The 20,217-nt window shown below is 42.8% G+C and overlaps 1 protein-coding gene across 1 annotated transcript in view; it reads left to right on the forward strand.

The window, feature by feature from the left end:
- Nucleotides 1–20,217, forward strand: part of LOC124805205 (inter-alpha-trypsin inhibitor heavy chain H4-like) — a 200,348-nt gene that overhangs the window by 47,276 nt on the left and 132,855 nt on the right. The window contains exons 2-4 of the mRNA XM_047265705.1: nucleotides 3,388–3,554; nucleotides 8,717–8,827; nucleotides 16,572–16,710. Of these exons, the coding sequence (XP_047121661.1) occupies nucleotides 3,388–3,554; nucleotides 8,717–8,827; nucleotides 16,572–16,710 (417 nt within the window). The remainder of the gene's footprint in view (nucleotides 1–3,387; nucleotides 3,555–8,716; nucleotides 8,828–16,571; nucleotides 16,711–20,217) is intronic.

A 20,217-nucleotide genomic window follows, 5' to 3' on the forward strand; every position in this document is an offset into this window, starting at 1 on the left:
TCCGTCAAGCCTTAATTCAAATTTTGTACCTTTTCAATTTTTACAAAAGTTGGTTCATTTTTAGAACACGTCTATTACGACAAAAAATGGTTTTGTATTTAGAAAACTTTCTGTATACCTGTTAAATACAAACACAACATTTTGTTTATAATGTCAGTGAATATGGGATAGTGAGATTTCGTAAATGTCTCCAAACCCTCCATCTGTAACAAAGAACTTCGCTTCGTTATTGTCAATATTCCTTTTAGGTACTTAACTGAAAAGACCGTATAATGAAGACTTGTTTTGTTTTTCTCATGCTTCCACTGCTGTCAAACAGACATAGATATGCTATGCAATTCGTACGTTAACCACTCTTTTAACTCATCAGGTGAATGAATCGTTTGCAATATTCTCTGTCAAGTCTGTCTTACCCTGGACCACTTATGTGTCAGAGGTTCAAATTTTGTAGACAAAGTTCCTATTGTTTGAAGAACTTGTTCACCAACTCACACAACTTCGTGGCGTTTTACGTCCTCAGAAGCAACTAACCCAGATGTTACTGAATACAACTGTTTCATGTACAAAACGAGAGTGTTGTTGCAGCCGTAAGTTAAATGTTCTGCGAATTTTTTCATAAATTTCTGTCTTCCCACTTCACACTCAAAATGTTGATAACTGGAGACAGAATGTACATTTCAGTACTGTTCCTTTGCTTAACACATGTGACGGGCTTTTGGTATACCACAAATTCAACTATTCAACACACTGTAGGTGATACCTCTGTCATATGGAACACCACCAACACTCTTCAAGTTCTTCATATAATAGTTTTTGGAGAGCTTTTGTCCTTCAAGATCTAAGACACTTTTTTAGCACGTATGAAACAGTCTTCTTTGAAATTGAATGGATAAGAGGAAGACGACCTTAAACTTCCGTAGCTAACTTGTGCAGCTTTCCGGTTAATTAGTTTCTTTGTATTACGTTGCTTAATACTTTCACGTTGACATATCTTCATTCACTTCAATCATTTCAACGTTTTGTAGAAGACTATGAGCCTCATCCTTCCGTTCCTTGCCGAGACGTGTCAAAGTTTCCACCTCTTCTTCACTTTTAACAGCTCTCTTTCTGGAACAGATTTAGCGCAAATGAAACAGGTAACAGACTCCAGTGTTATTCTTCTCTGAGTCCACAGAAAAGATAGTAAGAAGAAACAATAGCGGAACTGTTTCGCATGGCTTACGTAAGTACACGATGCAAACTGTATTATACTGGAAACGTATAGCGGAAAACGGTAACGACTGTGGTAGGGGAACGGTGAGTGAATGGGAACTTGCCGTTATCATCGTTGGGGAACTAACCCCGATGTCAGAAATACTGAGCTAGGACTGTTGATATTTTTAAAAATATAGGGAATCCGATACATCGATATTTTAAACGATGTCGAAATGGCCCCCGAAATATCTAAAGACCTAACGTTATGATATATTGACGGAAAAAATATCGACGTACCGGGAAAAAAAGTAGCTTGTACATTGTAAATATACAGCCAGTTCTAGAGCTGCATATTTAAGTTTTGATTTATTATTAGATATTCTGTACATCAACAAGCTAGCAGCCTGCTTATCGCACCTCAAAGCAAGAAATGAAATGAAAACGATGCACGTTCACCTGGCGTTAATTACTTTGGTAACCATGGTAAGTGCAGGTAAGTGTCATAATAAAAGGTGTCCGATGTGTCTGTCGTTCGGTTTCGTCTCATACTGGGTTTGTCTGGAACACCTCATGTCGACTTCCTTGTTTTTTTCGTTTCTTCAAACGCCAGCGACGTAGCAGTTGAACTGTCAAAATCTTATTTGTGACATCTATACTAATAGTCAAAGAGAAAGACGGGAGGTGATGAAAGCTCAAAAAGTAGTATGACTCCACCACACAATGAAAATAAAATTATGTTCTGCTACAATTTCAAAAGAACAACTTCAAATATTTATCGAAAATTACGAAAAAAAAATATTACATAAAAGCAATATCGCCACTATGTATGGCCATTTTGACGTCGATATATCCATATATGGGAAAAACTGCCGTTACTATAGGTCGATATTTTTTGGAAAAATATAGAGTAACGATATTTCGATATTTTATCAACATCCCCGGACTAAACAAACACAATAAATTTCATCAAGTTGAAAATATACGAAATTTTTGCATATAATTTATTACTGTTTTCATTTACATAACTAATCACACTCATCCCTAACTATTCCTAACTATTTGTATAGCTTAAAATGTGCACGAAACCTTTTTGTATAGAATTTATCGGCAAGTATTAACTGTAATTACAGTTACCTTCTAAAAATGAACCATTTTACGCATAATTTAAAAAACAAAAAACCGAAGGAATTTACTTGTGGTGGGAGCAAAAGAGGGTCGGATCTTCCATAAGGACGGGGAAGGGTGGGAGGAAGAAACTTTTCTGTTTCTTACTTCTATACTCGTATGAGTTTTTTTTTACGAAGTTTCGATACTTATCTCCCACATTTCCTTCCTTTTTTTCATCTGATTTACCTGCGGTGTTTGGACAGTCCCCGGTAACCTCTTCAGGAAATTATGGTAGTACGCATCTGCGAGGATTTACCCCTTGAAAGCACTTCGTGGCAATCCCCCCCTAGCCCCCCCCCCCCAGAAAAGAGACAAAAAAAACACTATTACTTTCGCCTCGTCACTAGGTGGACCTAGTGAACAAGCAGCACTCGAGCATTGCGGTGAGGCTGCTAAAACAGTTATCTGGATAGGTCTAACAGAGCTGCATGTCCACTCCTCTCTTCGTTTCGCTGGCCTTTTGAGTAGCCTTCAACATTCGCGGAACTCGGCAGGTGGCGAAGTCCTGTTCAAAATTCCATGCGAGAAGTTGAAATCTGACACCTCACTGATTTTCACTTTTCCCGCTATCGCCTTGATTGTGATACGCTGGGCTTCCAGAACCAGTATCTCCACTTCTGCAGTGACTACTTGGTCGTCACAGAGAGACGGTTTACCACTCCGTTGTCGTCATATGTATGGCCGCACTGGAGGCCCCTGCGCCACCTGATCAACATCCCTTATAACTATACATTGCTGACGTATAGCTTTACCAAAGCAGCACTGACTATTGCAGCGTTGTTCGGATGCAGATACTTCACATTAACAACGGACAGCGCTATTATGTTTTGGTTTATCTGCGGCGTGCTAAAATATGGTGGCGTGGAGATTTCAGTGTGTACCTGAACTGTAGACTTGTACCTGCAAACAAATTAGTTATGGAAATTTGCTCTTTCAGTGTGATAATAGAGCCTTTTGACTACCCCTAGTAACGTACGACGCCCCAGATTGCAGAAGTTAATCGTTATTTTCGTCTTTAATTTCCAGGGGTTTCGTCGACCCGATGTGTACAGCGTACGCGTCTTCGCCGAGGTTCGCAACCGGTACGCCAAGACGCTGATGACCACCAGAGTGGCCAACCCAGCGCGGCGCGCGCAAGAGATAACCTTTGACGCCGTTCTGCCAGACAAGGCCTTCATCTCTGGCTTCGTCATGTGAGTCCACTGAAGCAGCACAAGTTGCCGACGCCGCTCGCTTCACAGCCTTGGATCGTCCCCGTCGTTTTTGCTATATGCTGCGTGTAACGAGAAGAACGGACGATTACTTCTTTTCGGTTCTTTATTCGTATTGTTTTCTATAGTACAGGTAGACCCTGAACAAAGGCTGAAAAATTTTGGCTTTCTCAGTTTCAAGATACATAGAATCAAAATATTAAATTAAATAGGCAAATAAAAGAAAGCTTAGTCGGTCTACCAGTCGCTGCTGTTCTCGGAAAGTGATGAAAGTTTGAATGCTAGAAAGAAAATCACGAATATTTTCGTATTGAAGTTAATGTTTCGAAACTCTGCTCAAAAATCATGTTGTAACGGGGGATCATACCACTATCTGAGCATTACGAATAGTCAGTGCTAAAGGGTGAAAATTGAGGTTGAAGAACTCTATTTTTTGTATTAATTTGTCTGTTTTCAAGCACTACGTGCAAATAAAGGCATATTACGCTGACACAGGCAGCAGATCATCTACTTTCTTCTTTTATAGTATATTATGAATCAACGGTTGTTAAATTACGTCTGTTATAAAAGAGCCAGCCGAGGTGGCCGAGCGGTTCTAGGCGCTACGGTCTGGAACCACACGACCGCTACGGTCGCTGGTTCGAATCCTGCCTCGGTCATGGATGTGTGTGATGTCCTTAGGTTGGTTAGGTTTAAGTAGTTCTAAGTTCTAGGGGACTGATGACCTCAGAAGTTAAGTCCCATAGTGCTCAGACCCATTTGAACCATTTTTGTCATAAAAGAGACTAAACAAATACCAAAAAATACCAGTTATTCAGAACTAATTTATCGGTATCTGTTTTAACCAGTCGGTTTTCCCGTTTCTAGTCCGGCAGTGGTAAACAGTTCCTCTCCTCACTCACTTCTGCAAGAGGCTGCAATACTAGCATCATGAAAATATTGCCTTATAAGTAGACCCCAGTGTTAACGTTGTTCTGTTATTTTTCTTTGTTCACCATTTACAAACTGACATTCCCATTTACTTCTGTATTCTAACACTAGTATGAAAATGGAAAATTCTAGTGAAATGCACATACATACGTGACATCCGTATTGTAAACAAGAAAGTAGCGAGAAAGCCCTAGAGTCGGCGAAATTTTGTATGCATAAAGCAAAACCCGTATCATGACGAAAAAATACTTTCAGAGTTGTATGCACAGAGGTTAAACTTCAGCTGCATATACAATGGACACAGAAATGAACAGTGTGACAAATATTGTTGTGAAAGCTTCTGTACGCTGACAATAAGAGGCGATTTATAATACTTACAGCACTCGAATCTCGTCCCTTTGCAATTGCAATTTTGACGCAATTGTGTTCTTGAAAATTTATTTAGATCAAACAATGGAAGAGGAGAAGGAGGAGGAGATTAGGGTTTAACGTCCCGTCGACAACGAGGTCATTAGAGACAGAGCACATGCATAGATTATAGAAGGATTGGGGAAGAAATCGGCCGTGCTCCTTCAAAGGAACCATTCCGGTAGTTGTCTGAAGCGATCTAGAGAAATCAAGGAAACCTTAAATCAAGATGGCGGACGCTGGTTTGAACCGTCGCCCTCCCGAATGCGAGTCCAGTGTGCTGACCACTGTACCACATCGGTCGGTTTTTAGAACAGTGCATACTTTTCTGCTATAAAGTGAGTCACAAGGCACACCCGTCTAGCTGCCGCATTCCTGCCGTGCGTATTCTTCTCAGATGCTGACTGTACAGCGAATTGTATTCACAAATGCACCACCACCACCCTGCCCACTTCAATAACAACGTCTTAGACAGGCCAAAATCGTGGAATTTATCTCTCGAACTACAGTATAACGTTGGACCACAGCATAACAGTCGACCTAGCACATTTTCTACACGGGAAAAGTTTCATTTTGAGTGTATTTTAACAAGGGAAAGTGTTCCCCCATGGAACAACACACGGTTACCACAATATACGTAAAGTGTCGATTGACAGAGGTCTGTACGTCTGTGGAAATCCGCAGATATGTATGTCGTATATCAGCAGATATTTGCAGTAATATTCATTTTTTGCAGATACAACCCTGAACCACTGCAGACATCCTTCGGTCCACCAGTAGATGTCTGCAAAATAAATTACTTTGTGGTTTAAAGTTACAGACTAGCTAATATTACGAATCCCGTGTATTTTTATCGCTAAAGTCATTATTAATACCGACAGCAACGGATTGTAGCTAATTGGTCTGAATGAGCAGTGCGAGGATGTGGCAGCTGCTTTGTTGACATTTAGAAAGGCTAAAGATGGCGACGTGATGATTTCCTGATTTTCTACACAGCTACACTTACATCCTAATTCTATCCTGTTTTGTTTAAATTAATAGTGAACACTTATGTAACTATCAACAGCTGCCACAAAACGATATTAAGGCTGTTCTAAGACACTCCATCCATTTTAATAATAAAAACGTGATCCAAGTAAGCTGTATTCTTTTTATTATCTATGTGAATAGCCAATTTCAACACCTGGGTCATTTTTAAACACGCATCTCAAGCTTTCAGTTTTATTTAACATTGTAATACATCACAGGTGCATGTGGACAGGAATACGTCGTACCTCTGTGCATATGTGCCACACAGTGGGATTTTTGCTTATTGGTGTGACCCCTATTTGTGTACAATGTAACTTTCGACATAGCATCAGTCATGTTATTAATTTTTCTCTTAGATAGTTTTGCAAGTGCACAATATAACGCTTATTACACAGAGGAGGGTATCATTTTAACATTATTTAACCTGATGATTAATTAATGTTCATTTTATAGACGAATTATATGAATAACATTTAATATTAGTCCGCAGCTCGTGGTCGTGCGGTAGCGTTCTCGCTTCCCGCGCCCGGGTTCCCGGGTTCGATTCCCGGCGGGGTCAGGGATTTTCTCTGCCTCGTGATGACTGGGTGTTGTGTGGTGTCCTTAGGTTAGTTAGGTTTAAGTAGTTCTAAGTTCTAGGGGACTGATGACCATAGCTGTTAAGTCCCATAGTGCTCAGAGCCATTTGAGCCATTTAATATTATGTTGCGATACCTGGTAACAGGAATTCATTTGACTTGCCAATGTTGATGGAAATATTGTACAGAAAACTTCACAATATCTGTCGAGATAGATACAATGGAAAACTGTAACTTAAGGAACGTATGAAGAACATGAGAGACCATGTTGTATTGAAATCTAGTCACGATCGGCCGCTACGTTCCCGGGTTCGATTCCCGGAGGGGTCAGGGATTTTCTCTGCCTCGTGATGACTGAGAGTTGTGTGATGTCCTTAGGTTAGTTAGGTTTAAGTAGTTCTAAGTTCTAGGGGACTGATGACCTAGATGATGAGTCCCATAGTGCTCAGAGCCATCTGAACCGTTTTTTTTCGGCCGCTACGTTCTTAGTCTATGGAATTCAAATTACGAAGTCCGACTTCAGCTGACGAAACTTCAGACCAGGCATTAGCATATTGCCAGAGCTCCAACCTACCGATCAGACTAGAAGGCTTCACAAAACTTGTAATAACAGGCTTGTGGATGAGGACAAGAAACACGCAGATGCGGATTGCATTTTTCTTATCCGTGCAGACGTGTAGCGATGGAACGTAGTCTGCAATGCGGATGGGAGCATTTAACTGCACTACAGGCCATTAAAATTCCTACACCAAGAAGAAATCCAGATGATAAAACATTGGACAAATACATTATACTAGAACTGACATGTGATTAGATTTTCACGCAATTTGGGTGCATAGATCCTGAGAAATCAGTACCCAGAACAACCACCACTGATCGCAATAACGGCCTTGATACGTATAGGCATTGAGTCAAACAGAGCTTGGATGGCGTGTGCAGGTACAGCTGCCCATGCTGCTTCAACACGATAACACAGTTCATCAAGAGTAGTGACTGGCGTATTGTGACGAGCCAGTTGCTCGGCCACCATTGAGCAGACGTTTTCAGTTGGTGAGAGATCAGGAGAATGTGCTGGCCAGGGCATCAGTCGAACATTTTCTGTATCCAGAAAGGCCCGTACAGGACCTGCAATATGCGGTTGAGCATTATCCTGCTGAAATGTAGGGTTTCGCAGGGATCGAATGCAGGGTAGAGCCACGGATCGTAACACATCTGAAATGTAACGTCCACTGTTCAAAGTGCCGTCAATGCGAACAAGAGGTGACCGAGACGTGTAACCAATGGCACCCAGTTCCATCACGCCGGGTGATACACCAGTATGGCGATGACGAATATGCGTTTCCAATGGGCGTTCACCGCGATGTCGCCAAACACGGATGCGACCATCATGATGCTGTAAAGAGAATCTGGATTCATCCGAAAAAATAACGTTTTGCCATTCGTGCACCCAGGTTCGTCGTTGAGCACACCATCGCAGGCGCTCCTGTCTGTGATGCAGCGTCAAGGGTAACCACCCCGCCATGGTCTCCGAGCTGGTAGTCCATGCTGCTGCAAACGTCATCGGACTGTTCGTGCAGATGGTTGTTTTCTTACAAACGTCCCCATCTGTTGACTCAGGGATCGAGACGTGGCTGCACGATCCTTTACAGCTATGCGGATAAGATGCCTGTCATTTCGATTGCTAGTGATACTAGGCCGTTGGGATGCAGCACGGCGTTCCGTATTACCCTCCCGAATCCACCGATTCCATATTCTGTTAACAGTCATTCGATCTCGACCAATGCGAGCAGCAATGTCGCGATAGGATGAATCGCATTCGCGTAGGCTACAATCCGACCTTTATCCAAGTCGGAAACGTGATGGTACGTATTTCTCCTCGTTACACGAGGCATCATAGCAACGTTTCACTAGGCAACACCGTTTAACTGCTGTTTGTGTATGAGAAATCAGTTGGAAACTTTCCTCATGTCAGCATGTTGTAGGTGTGAATGCTCTGAAAAGCTAATCATTTGCATATCACAGCATCTTCTTCCTGTCGATTAAATTTCGTGTCTGTAGCACGTCATCTTCGTGGTGTATCAATTTTAATGGCCAGTAGTGTACATTACCGATCCAACTAGGATTACGATCGTCTATAATCTTTAGAACTTGCAATAAATTGCATGGCATTAATAGTTTGTGATGCCAGTGTTGTTGCAGTGAGATGGACGGCAAAGCGTACCACGCGTACGTGAAGGGCAAAGAGGAGGCTCGCAGAGAATACCATGAGGCGGTGGCGCAGGGTCGCGGAGCAGCACACGTGGCCGTCAGGTAAGTCTCTGGTCCACGTGGCGCCTAAGACCAGCAGTTGTCAGCCTGTAATACAGTCTCTTGTTGAATTTAAACACAGAACACTGTGTCTAGTCACTTTTTAAATGTTTATTTTATTCCCATAAACCAGTTTTTGAGCCTTCTCAGGCTCATCAGATGGGGCATGCAGCATATACGTTACATCTTTAATTTCATAGCGCGGTGGTATGCCTCTGTGATAATAAGATAGGAAACACTTAAATGTTTCGTCACGAATGGTAATTATACGTCAAGTTGTGCTCAGAAATGAATTCCATTATTTACTGTAGGATGGTCAACATTGTTATTAGTATTCATCTGACACCTTTCATTTTAACTGGCTGTTGACCTCGTATTGGTCACCACAAATAAGTTGTACAACTCACGTATATTACAAAGACCTTCACAATAAAAAGTAACATCTCCCTCAGAAACAGGTCTCTGGTTTTTATGTACATAGTATTGTTGATGTGTGGGCAAACATATTGATCTAAAACGCTGTTAATACGAATCTTGGCGGACTTTTCGTGGCACCCAGTATTTATAGTGACAATAGGGAATTTAAATGGAGGCTTCCGCATGGACACTAAATACATCTACATCTACATCTATACTCCGCGAGCCACCTTACGGTGTGTGGCGGAGGGTACTTATTGTACCACTATCTGATCCCCCCTTCCCTGTTCCATTCACGAATTGTGCGTGGGAAGAACGACTGCTTGTAAGTCTCCGTATTTGCTCTAATTTCTCGGATCTTTTCGTTGTGATCATTACGCGAGATATATGTGGGCGGTAGTAATATGTTGCCCATCTCTTCCCGGAATGTGCTCTCTCGTAATTTCGATAATAAACCTCTCCGTATTGCGTAACGCCTTTCTTGAAGTGTCCGCCACTGGAGCTTGTTCAGCATCTCCGTAACGCTCTCGCGCTGACTAAATGTCCCCATGACGAATCGCGCTGCTTTTCGCTGGATCATGTCTATCTCTTCTATTAATCCAACCTGGTAAGGGTCCCATACTGATGAGCAGTACTCAAGAATCGGACGAACAAGCGTTTTGTAAGCTACTTCTTTCGTCGATGAGTCACATTTTCTTAGAATTCATCCTATGAATCTCAACCTGGCGCCTGCTTTTCCCACTATTTGTTTTATGTGATCATTCCACTTCAGATCGCTCCGGATAGTAACTCCTAAGTATTTTACGGTCGTTACCGCTTCCAATGATTTGCCACCTATGGCATAATCGTACTGGAATGGATTTCTGCCCCTATGTATGCGCATGATATTACATTTATCTACGTTTAGGGAAAGCTGCCAGCTATCGCACCATGCATTAATCCTCTGCAGGTCTTCCTGGAGTACGTACGAGTCTTCTGATGTTGCTACTTTCTTGTAGACAACCGTGTCATCTGCAAATAGCCTCACGGAGCTACCGATGTTGTCAACTAAGTCATTTATGTATATTGTAAACAATAAAGGTTCTATCACGCTTCCTTGCGGTACTCCCGAAATTACCTCTACATCTGAAGATTTTGAACCGTTAAGAATGACGTGTTCTTTCTTCTAGGAAATCCTGAATCCAATCACAAACCTGGTCCGATATTCCGTAAGCTCGTATTTTTTTCACTAAACGTAAGTGCGGAACCGTATCAAATGCCTTCCTGAAGTCCAGGAATACGGCATCAATCTGCTCGCCAGTGTCTACGGCACTGTGAATTTCTTGGGCAAATAGGGCGAGCTGAGTTTCACATGATCTCTGTTTGCGGAATCCATGTTGGTTATGATGAAGGAGATTTGTATTATCTAAGAACGTCATAATACGAGAACACAAAACATGTTCCATTATTCTACAACAGATTGACGTAAGCGAAATAGGCCTATAATTATTCGCATCTGATTTATGACTCTTCTTGAAAATGGGAACGACCTGCGCTTTCTTCCAGTCGCTAGGTACTTTACGTTCTTCCAGCGATCTACGATAAATTGCTGATAGAAAGGGGGCAAGTTCTTTAGCATAATCACTGTAGAATCTTAAGGGTATCTCGTCTGGTCCGGATGCTTTTCCGCTACTAAGTGATAGCAGTTGTTTTTCAATTCCGATATCGTTTATTTCAATATTTTCCATTTTGGCGTCCGTGCGACGGCTGAAGTCAGGGACCGTGTTACGATTTTCCGCAGTGAAACAGTTTCGGAACACTGAATTCAGTATTTCTGCCTTTCTTCGGTCGTCCTCTGTTTCGGTGCCATCGTGGTCAACGAGTGACTGAATAGGGGATTTAGATCCGCTTACCGATTTTACATATGACCAAAACTTTTTAGGGTTCTTGTTTAGATTGTTTGCCAATGTTTTATGTTCGAATTCGTTGAATGCTTCTCTCATTGCTCTCTTTACGCTCTTTTTCGCTTCGTTCAGCTTTTCCTTATCAGCTATGATTCGACTACTCTTAAACCTATGATGAAGCTTTCTTTGTTTCCGTAGTACCTTTCGTACATGATTGTTATACCACGGTGGATCTTTCCCCTCGCTTTGGACCTTAGTCGGTACGAACTTATCTAAGGCGTACTGGACGATGTTTCTGAATTTTTTCCATTTTAGTTCCACATCCTCTTCCTCAGAAATGAACGTTTGATGGTGGTCACTCAGATATTCTGCGATTTGTGCCCTATCACTCTTGTTAAGCAAATATATTTTCCTTCCTTTCTTGGCATTTCTTATTACACTTGTAGTCATTGATGCAACCACTGACTTATGATTACTGATACCCTCTTCTACATTCACGGAGTCGAAAAGTTCCGGTCTATTTGTTGCTATGAGGTCTAAAACGTTAGCTTCACGAGTTGGTTCTCTAACTATCTGCTCGAAGTAATTCTCGGACAAGGCAGTCAGGATAATGTCACAAGAGTCTCTGTCCCTGGCTCCAGTTCTGATTGTGTGACTATCCCATTCTATACCTGGTAGATTGAAGTCTCCCCCTATTACAATAGTATGATCACGAAACTTCTTCACGACGTTCTGCAGGTTCTCTCTGAGGCGCTCAACTACTACGGTTGCTGATGCAGGTGGTCTATAGAAGCATCCGACTATCATATCTGACCCACCTTTGATACTTAGCTTAACCCAGATTATTTCACATTTGCATTCGCTAATAACTTCACTGGATATTATTGAATTCTTTACTGCTATAAATACTCCTCCACCATTGGCGTTTATCCTATCCTTGCGGTATATATTCCATTCTGTGTCTAGGATTGCGTTACTGTTCACTTCCGGTTTTAACCAACTTTCCGTTCCTAATACTATATGCGCACTATTTCCTTCAATAAGAGATACTAATTCAGGAACCTTGCCCTGGATACTCCTGCAGTTTACCAATATTACGTTAACTTTTCCTGTTTTTGGTCTCTGAGGACGGACGTTCTTTATCAACGATGATAATGTCCTCTCTGGTAAGCCGTCAGCTAATTTATCGTTTCGCCCAAGGGGGGGGGGGGGGGGTCCCTCTAACCTAAAAAACCCCCGTGTGCACGCCACACGTACTCTGCTACCCTAGTAGCTGCTTCCGGTGTGTAGTGCACGCCTGACCTGTCTAGGGGGGCCCTACAGTTCTCCACCCAATAACGGAGGTCGATGAATTTGCAACCATTATAGTCGCAGAGTCGTCTGAGCCTCTGGTTTAGACCCTCCACACGGCTCCAAACCAGAGGACCGCGATCGACTCTGGGCACTATGCTGCAGATATTAAGCTCAGCTTGCACTCCGCGTGCGATGCTGGTTGTCTTCACCAAATCAGCCAGCCGCCGGAAGGAACCAAGGATGGCCTCAGAACCCAAGCGGCAGGCGTCATTCGTTCCGACATGTGCTACTATCTGCAGCCGGTCACACGCAGTGCGTTCAATAGCTACCGGAAGGGCCTCCTCCACATTACGGACGAGACCACCCGGCAAGCACACCGAGTGCACACTGGCATTCTTCCCCGACCTACCCGCTATTTTCCTGAGGGGCTCCATAACCCGCCTAACGTTGGAGCTCCCTATAACTAATAGGCTCGCCCTCTGTCACTGTCGGGACCTTGCCGGAGAATCGGCCACTGGCCCAACAGGCGAGGCATCCTGTGGTGGCTCGGAAACGATGTCATCACCACTAGGAAGCACCCCGTACCTGTTGGAAAGGGGTAAGGCAGCTGCCACGTGGCCAGATCCCACCTTCGCCTTTCGGCCAGGCACGCGCGAGCCCACCACTGTCCGCCATTCACCCTAGAGTGATGGCTGACCGGTAAGATGCTCACTGCCGGAAGACGCAGCGACATCAGGGGTTCCATGTGATTCCAAGGCCACCGAGTAGGCATAGGTCTCACCACAGTTGCCCCAACGCCACTACGAGCCGACGCCTGCGCCTCGAGCTCGATGAGCCTAACAGACAAAGCCTCCACCTGCCCCCGAAGAGTGGCCAATTCTCCTTGCGTCCGCTCACAACAACCACAGTCCCTACACATGACTATGTTTACCCTACTCTATACGGTGACAAATTCCCAAGATAATCTTCTGATGAGCTACTCTGATAATCAAGAAACACTCACTGAAATACGAGACGCGAAAACTACGCTAGGTTTTCCCAGAAAAACTATTTAAAAGCTAAGCGTAGCAAATAAGTACAAAAACGCTTTATACAAACAGTACTCGCTGCTGCTGGTGCTCTCGCTCTGGCTGTCACAAGACAACTGCTGATTCAAGTGACTAGTGGCTAACGGCCGCGAAACAAACAAAAGACGGTTTTAGGGCGCTTTCTGTTCTAAACGATCAAGAAAACACTAAGAAATCTAACACGAAAACTACGTAAAGTTTTATCAAGAACTGTTAGTTACTATACAGAGCAGATAAACACAAATAGAATCCCTTCCTTAGTGGAAGGTCGTAAACAAAATGCAAAATAAACGCTTTATACAAACAGTACTCGCTGCTGCTGGTGCTCTCGCTCTGGCTGTCACAAGACAATACAATACCACTCATACTGCTCTCGTAAATAACCGAATTCGTTTTTTCTCACATCATTCTTATTCATGGTGACACACTAATCTGCTTCCTATCTTCCTGTCACGTAGTCAGTTCCCAGCATGAAACAAAACAAAAAACAAAAAAAACAAAAAATGTAATTTACGTTTGACTGCTGTGACGATGGGCCTGAAAATGCTCGTAAGCTGTGGTGATAAACAGTTATTTTGAAACAGACTAGTTGCAGCGGTTCTTTATTTCTATTCAGTTACTACGCAGTCACCTGATCTAAACTGTACATAGTCTATAAGCTGAAACAATTCGTTGTTAAATGGTGAAACTGGACAAACACCAATACTAGGAGCTATGTGTACTACCAATATACATTCAGACCTAAAGAGCTAGCCCCATACAGTAAGGATAGTGGTTGACAGAATATCGTCGAAACTATATGACGCAACAGCAGCGGTAGTTGGACTGTTACTGCAAAGAAAACAAGCGAAACGTACACTGAACTTGTCACCGATTATTGTCATTATTTGCTTGACTGTAGAGCAGACTTATAAATAACAAATGTTTTTAAAGAAGATTCGGCTTCTCAAACCTTTTCCAGAACGCAAATTCAAAGTTTTACGAGACTATTTAAAACCATACTAAAGCGCTACTCTCCAAGCAGCGGCATTAAAGGCAGCCAGCTGAGATGGCATACAAGAAATTTGTCCGTCTCCTTTCTTAAATTTCTTTTCTTTATGCTACATCTTTCACTAAACACTCGTATGATGATCTTTCAGACATCCTGAGCGGTTATGAAATGCTAATCAACTATTGGTGCAGCTTCACACCGATTCGTGCTGGAATACGTCGAGTAATAAGCGTTCATTTCATCAAGACCCGTTTTTATAGCTCGATTATACCTTTTCACGAATTTAATACTCAAAGTCAAAGTTCCCACACTCAAGAAATGAACTTGAAGCAGCAGATGCAGGATTGCACCGCCTTTCATGGCAATGTCCTGGTCGAGATAGTTTGCCATTACTTACTTCCGATCTGTTACGAAGTGTCAACCGCGTATCTGTGACGCGTGGATGGCCGTGACGAGTGTGTGAACTGTGTCGTATTGAAGATAGAATGAACAGTCAAGATCCCAATACTATTCGTTTATTAACCGATTTTGGCATGTGTAAATGCCATCTTCAGAATTTTTTGCCCTGCAAGGGTAGGAATAGCACAGTTTACAAACAGTATTATTACATGTGGCTTTAAGCTAAGATACAAAAAAGGTGTAGTGAAAATTACATACAGTATATGGCGTTAAAAAATAGAGAAGGGCTATATCGTTTACCCCTGTGGCCGGTGCTTGCGGCCCTCGATTGTTCCGTGATTCCATGATCGTACACTAAATATGGCTACGGAGTCACGGGCTAAATAGTGAGCAATTCCCTCTCTGACTATGGCTTACATCATCATCAGTGGATGGTTAACGCTTCACAAGAGCTGTATGAAATTTGCACAGTAAGTAGCCCGCGTACGAGCACAAAAGATGTAAAACATTATCAAGCATAAGGCAAGTGGTCATTTATGTTAAAACAAAATAAAATATACAAAATTATAAAACAACAAAAGAAGCAATGTAATCTATTGACACTGGTGTCCAAGATAAAAACATCGTTCTTCCCAGTGTTTTGTCGATACGAATAAAACGAGAGAGTGCTAATAATATGCATATAGATATGACCGGTATTACACTATCAAATTTCTTTGTTAAAGATTTGATCAAAGATGTGATCAAATATTCGTCAAATATATTTGGCAAAGATCTTTCACGTGGCTCTAAAAAGAGGTATTACACTGCCATCAAATTTTTCGTCAAAGTTCAAGATGGCTGACTCCAATAACTTGTTATTAACTGCATCAGTTGCTTGTACCACAATTGTGTGCACATGTGGAGGAGATGCGGGGGAAAGAAAGGAAACGTACCTGGGTGAAGCCGCGGGTTTTACGACGACACGATAAAAGCATTCAACAAAACTTGTTATGTGAGCTTATAGTGGAGGACGTTAAGAAGTGCATCAATTACTTACGAATGGATGAGCGTACATTTCAGTATGTGCTCAGTGAAGTGTTTCCTCATATCACAAAGCACAATACTCACTTAAGAACTGCTCTATCTGCAGAAGAGAGGCTCACTCTAACACTCCCATTCCTTGCTACAGGAGAGGGTTAGGTTAGGTTAGGTTAGGTTAGGTTAGGTTAGGTCAGGTTAGGTCTCCAATCTCCTTAATCTATTTTTGTATTCAGGGCACCTCACGTTGTAAAGCGCCTCATCAGCTTCATACATATCTATTAATTTAGTAGTTGTCGGTACTCACCAATTGTATTTACCAGCAATGTTTATAAAAACACTACACACGACAGAACGCTGCAGAACATGTCACATTTCAGTGAGCAGAAGACAAGCGACTTATTTGGTGAAATCTACAGCGAGACCCTAGATTTGATCAAATATCGGACGACATTTGACAAAGTTCCCTATTACACCATCAAATATCTTTGACAAAGGTTTTGACAAAGATATTATGTCGCCATTGTTATCCATGGAACATGTAAAAAAAGCAATACAGAATTAAAAATACCTAACAAGTAACTTTGTAATAGTGCACGCAGAACGTTGCGTAATTTAGTCGACATTCGCACATAAACTTTTCTGAAGGATGATCTGAAAATTCCTTACCATTGCAGCGCACGAGACTCTAACGTGGTGCAAGTGTCTGTGAATGTTGAGGCCCAAACAAAGGTGACCTTTAACCTGACGTACGAGCAGCTGTTGGAGCGGGAGGCGGGCGCCTACCACTTGCGCATCAACCTCAACCCTGGACAGGTGGGCAGTTCTTCTCAGTCACGTCTCTGCTTATTATGCATCTGATGTCTCTACTCCTATTCTGCATTGTTTTCTTGCTTTGTTTATTTATTAATTTACTTAACATGGCAAGATTAGAGTATGGAGATCCACAGACATTTATCCACTGGGGAAGAGGGTAGGGGAAAAGGCGGAACGCTCTAAAAGTGCCAACAAACTTAAGTTATGCAGCAACTCACCTAATGCTACAGCTGGCTAGACAAGAAGTGTAGCGGAGTCGCCGGCCGGTGTGGTCGAGCGGTTCTAGGCGCTTCAGTCTGGAACCGCGCGACCACTACGGTCGCAGGTTCGACTCCTGCCTCGGGCATGGATGTATGTGATGTCCTTAGGTTAGTTAGGTTTAAGTGGTTCTAAGTTCTAGGGGACTGATGACCTCAGATGTTAAGTCTCATAGTGCTCAGAGCCATTTCAACCATTTTGTAGCGGAGTCACGGAAAATATTATTGTAATATGTGAGAATTCTGTAATGAATAAAAGCTCTCCGGAGTTCAGGAAAGAGCAAATGTTCCCTCTTTCTTCCTTGTGGACGGCAGTACACTATGTCATCAAAGTATACGACACCCCCCTCCCCCCCCTTCATAATGCGGAATTGACTACTAGATGTAACGGAAGGCGGACCTGCCATTAAAAAACTAGGCGAGGATTATAATGTTGTCAGTAAACGGCCCATTGCAGGAAGCATTGTAGCGTGCAGAATCAAACAGTGGAACCCACAGCAGATTGCGGCAGCTCATAGCGGTTACTCGTGCACGCTGAGGTGATGATGGGCAGAAGCAGAGTGCAAGGCGATGGCGACTGGGCAGCTAGGTGGCCCAAGCACTAAAACTGGGCCCCCAAGGAAGTTGGCTCACTGTGGATGGAAATTAGACATGGTGCAAGTAGCAGTTCTGCAGCTAGTGTAGGTGGCGGCAACAGCTCTATGAACTCCCATTTCTGGTCGTTTAATGACGTAGACCTCTCCTCACAGCTAGCAACTGACGATGACGATGACCGATACTGCCTGCCTAAAATGGTTAGTATTCTTACAAACTTGGTCCATCATGGTTTACCTAAAGGCAGCTCTTCTCTCTCGTAAGTCACAATACGACCTAGGCCCAAGGCATGGCCATTGAGCAACGATGACATCATTCGCTTTGAGTGGCTTATGCAGAAACACCTAACAGGCTCCTGTACTGTTTCTTACATCATTTTATTATGACATCTCCAGAGTAAGTCATGTGGTTGTTCTGTTGGAAGAGGTGGAGTTGTGGTGCAACATGCCTCTATTCCATGGAATATCTGGTCCATCAGATCGTAGACCATTACATCTCTGGAAAAGGTCTCGACAACACATAACTTGACAACTGTGCACCATGCATTTTCATTCTCCTGATACCAATCCAGCGTGAAACACAATGTTCAGTGGCTGGTTGCTTAGCTAAGTTTTGCTTCCTAAGGTTTACCTGATCAATTGGAAACTGGTTCTCAGGGAGTTTAGGTGAGTGGGTGGTTTTCAGTCTAAAATAGATATAGGCTGCACACAGCAGAGTTGAGGTCACACCAGTGCCTGAAACTGAGACACTCACCACTACAGGTCTGCAACGTCGATCACTACGATATTACTGCACGTGGTGGACTACCTGATCTGCAGTAATGTGTCAACTTTGAGTTACTTTAAGCTCGCCGAATGTGTAGAAAAAGATGAGTTCCGAGCAGTCATTGAGACAGGTTAGGTTCTGGCTTGGCAGCACTTACGCCGGTTTATCTGGCTCGTACAACAAAGGTTGTATCACATTTAGAATGATGGTGACAGATGTGATGGCCTTGAAATGAAAAGTTGGTCCTAAGATGTCACAAGTTGCGCTGTTAATTAACAAGCTGCTGCACTGCAGCTGCAGTCGTATCGCTTCCCCACACTGACCTTACTTGTAGCGACTCGCAACAATCATTTGCATGTAATGTATCTGATGTTACAATGCTCTTTGAAAATATGTTATGGGGTGCCAGGATATCCTGTGGCTATCTTCTATTTCTGCTCTCCAAGGCTCCATAGGAATAACTGCATCTCGTATGCCTCTAAGTCGGTATGAACCACGAGGGTCAGGCACATCTTTAAGACAAAGACAAAGACAGACTTTATCCACTGATAAGAGCACTCAATTTTTCACGTCTTTGCAAATTTACATCACTTCATTTGTTTGTATTTGTACATACTTCCCCAAGCCCTCCGATTTTATCAGGTTGAGATGAACTGTGCTACATTTGTACTAGCTACTGGAATCTGGACCAACATATAGAGTCGAGCACAGTCTATGTCGACTCCTACCGTTATGGGATGATAAAATGATTGTAGGATATTGTTTATTCAGCCAGGCGATGAACTACAACCCAGCTGGTAGTTGCTTCTGGTTGTTCTGTAGGTTGTCTAGAAGTACTTTAGGAGGTAACAGTGTAGAGCTCAACTGCCCATGCACTGCATGGTCTATGACCTCCTGCAGCCCCTTTACCACCAATCGAGATGTTGTCAGCTAGTGATCAGAAAAGTCTCGCTACTGCTACCCTAGTGTCAGGCATACCTAACCGTTTTCGTATAACATTCACATCATGATTCACCATGTTAATGGCCGTTTTCACATGGCCTGTCAAGTCTACTGTTAGTTTTCACAGCATTCGAGTGTTGGTCAGTACATTCCAAAATTCTCAAGTTCATAGTACGCCACTCAGTCACAACTGTAGTACCATCCGTTGTTTCTGTCACCCGTCCAAGAATGTCATTCAGACTCATATGTCGTTGGTATCTATGATCCCGAATATCGTTTCTGATAAAACACCTGAACTTCCAAAAACCCTCTCTTACCTCCCTGCAACATACATGGTACCAAATTGACCGCTTGCGGTAACTGTTCACACAGATTTTCGTCGGGGGCATAAGCCTTAATACTCTCCATGCACTTCTTTCAACCCCCCCCCCTCCTTCTTCTTAGCCTCAAGGGGCAGTTCCGACAACGCCACCTCCAGCCTCCGTACTTCGTTTCTCACTTTCCACACATGGTATGCCAATTTTAGCACCAAAAGTGGCTGGTTATCAATGCATCTGACCTTCCTCGTTGAAAAGGTACAGCAGTACCAGAACTATGATACGCATCATGGTCGTCCTTGTTGGTGACCTGAAGAAGGAAGCTGTTATCATGCTCCCTTCCCTTTCCAGCTGATCCATTGTCTGTGGTCCACACCCACAAATACAGCATCATTCACATGGAAGCATCTCCCACTGTGTCACCATACACCTTACTTATCAGTTAATTAAAACACAAACTTGCCTCATTCGTGCTAATCAAAGTGAACAAATCTCCAGCTATCTACATTAACAAAACTATATCCGAAGCAGAAAAAGATGAAAATTACATAAACAAGATACAAGAATTAGCAATAATTCCCTTAATCCTACTCTTCCTACACACATAGCTATAACCGATGAAGACTCTAAAC

Source organism: Schistocerca piceifrons, chromosome 1 (genome assembly GCF_021461385.2).
Source record: "Schistocerca piceifrons isolate TAMUIC-IGC-003096 chromosome 1, iqSchPice1.1, whole genome shotgun sequence".
NCBI classification, from domain to species: domain Eukaryota; kingdom Metazoa; phylum Arthropoda; class Insecta; order Orthoptera; family Acrididae; genus Schistocerca; species Schistocerca piceifrons.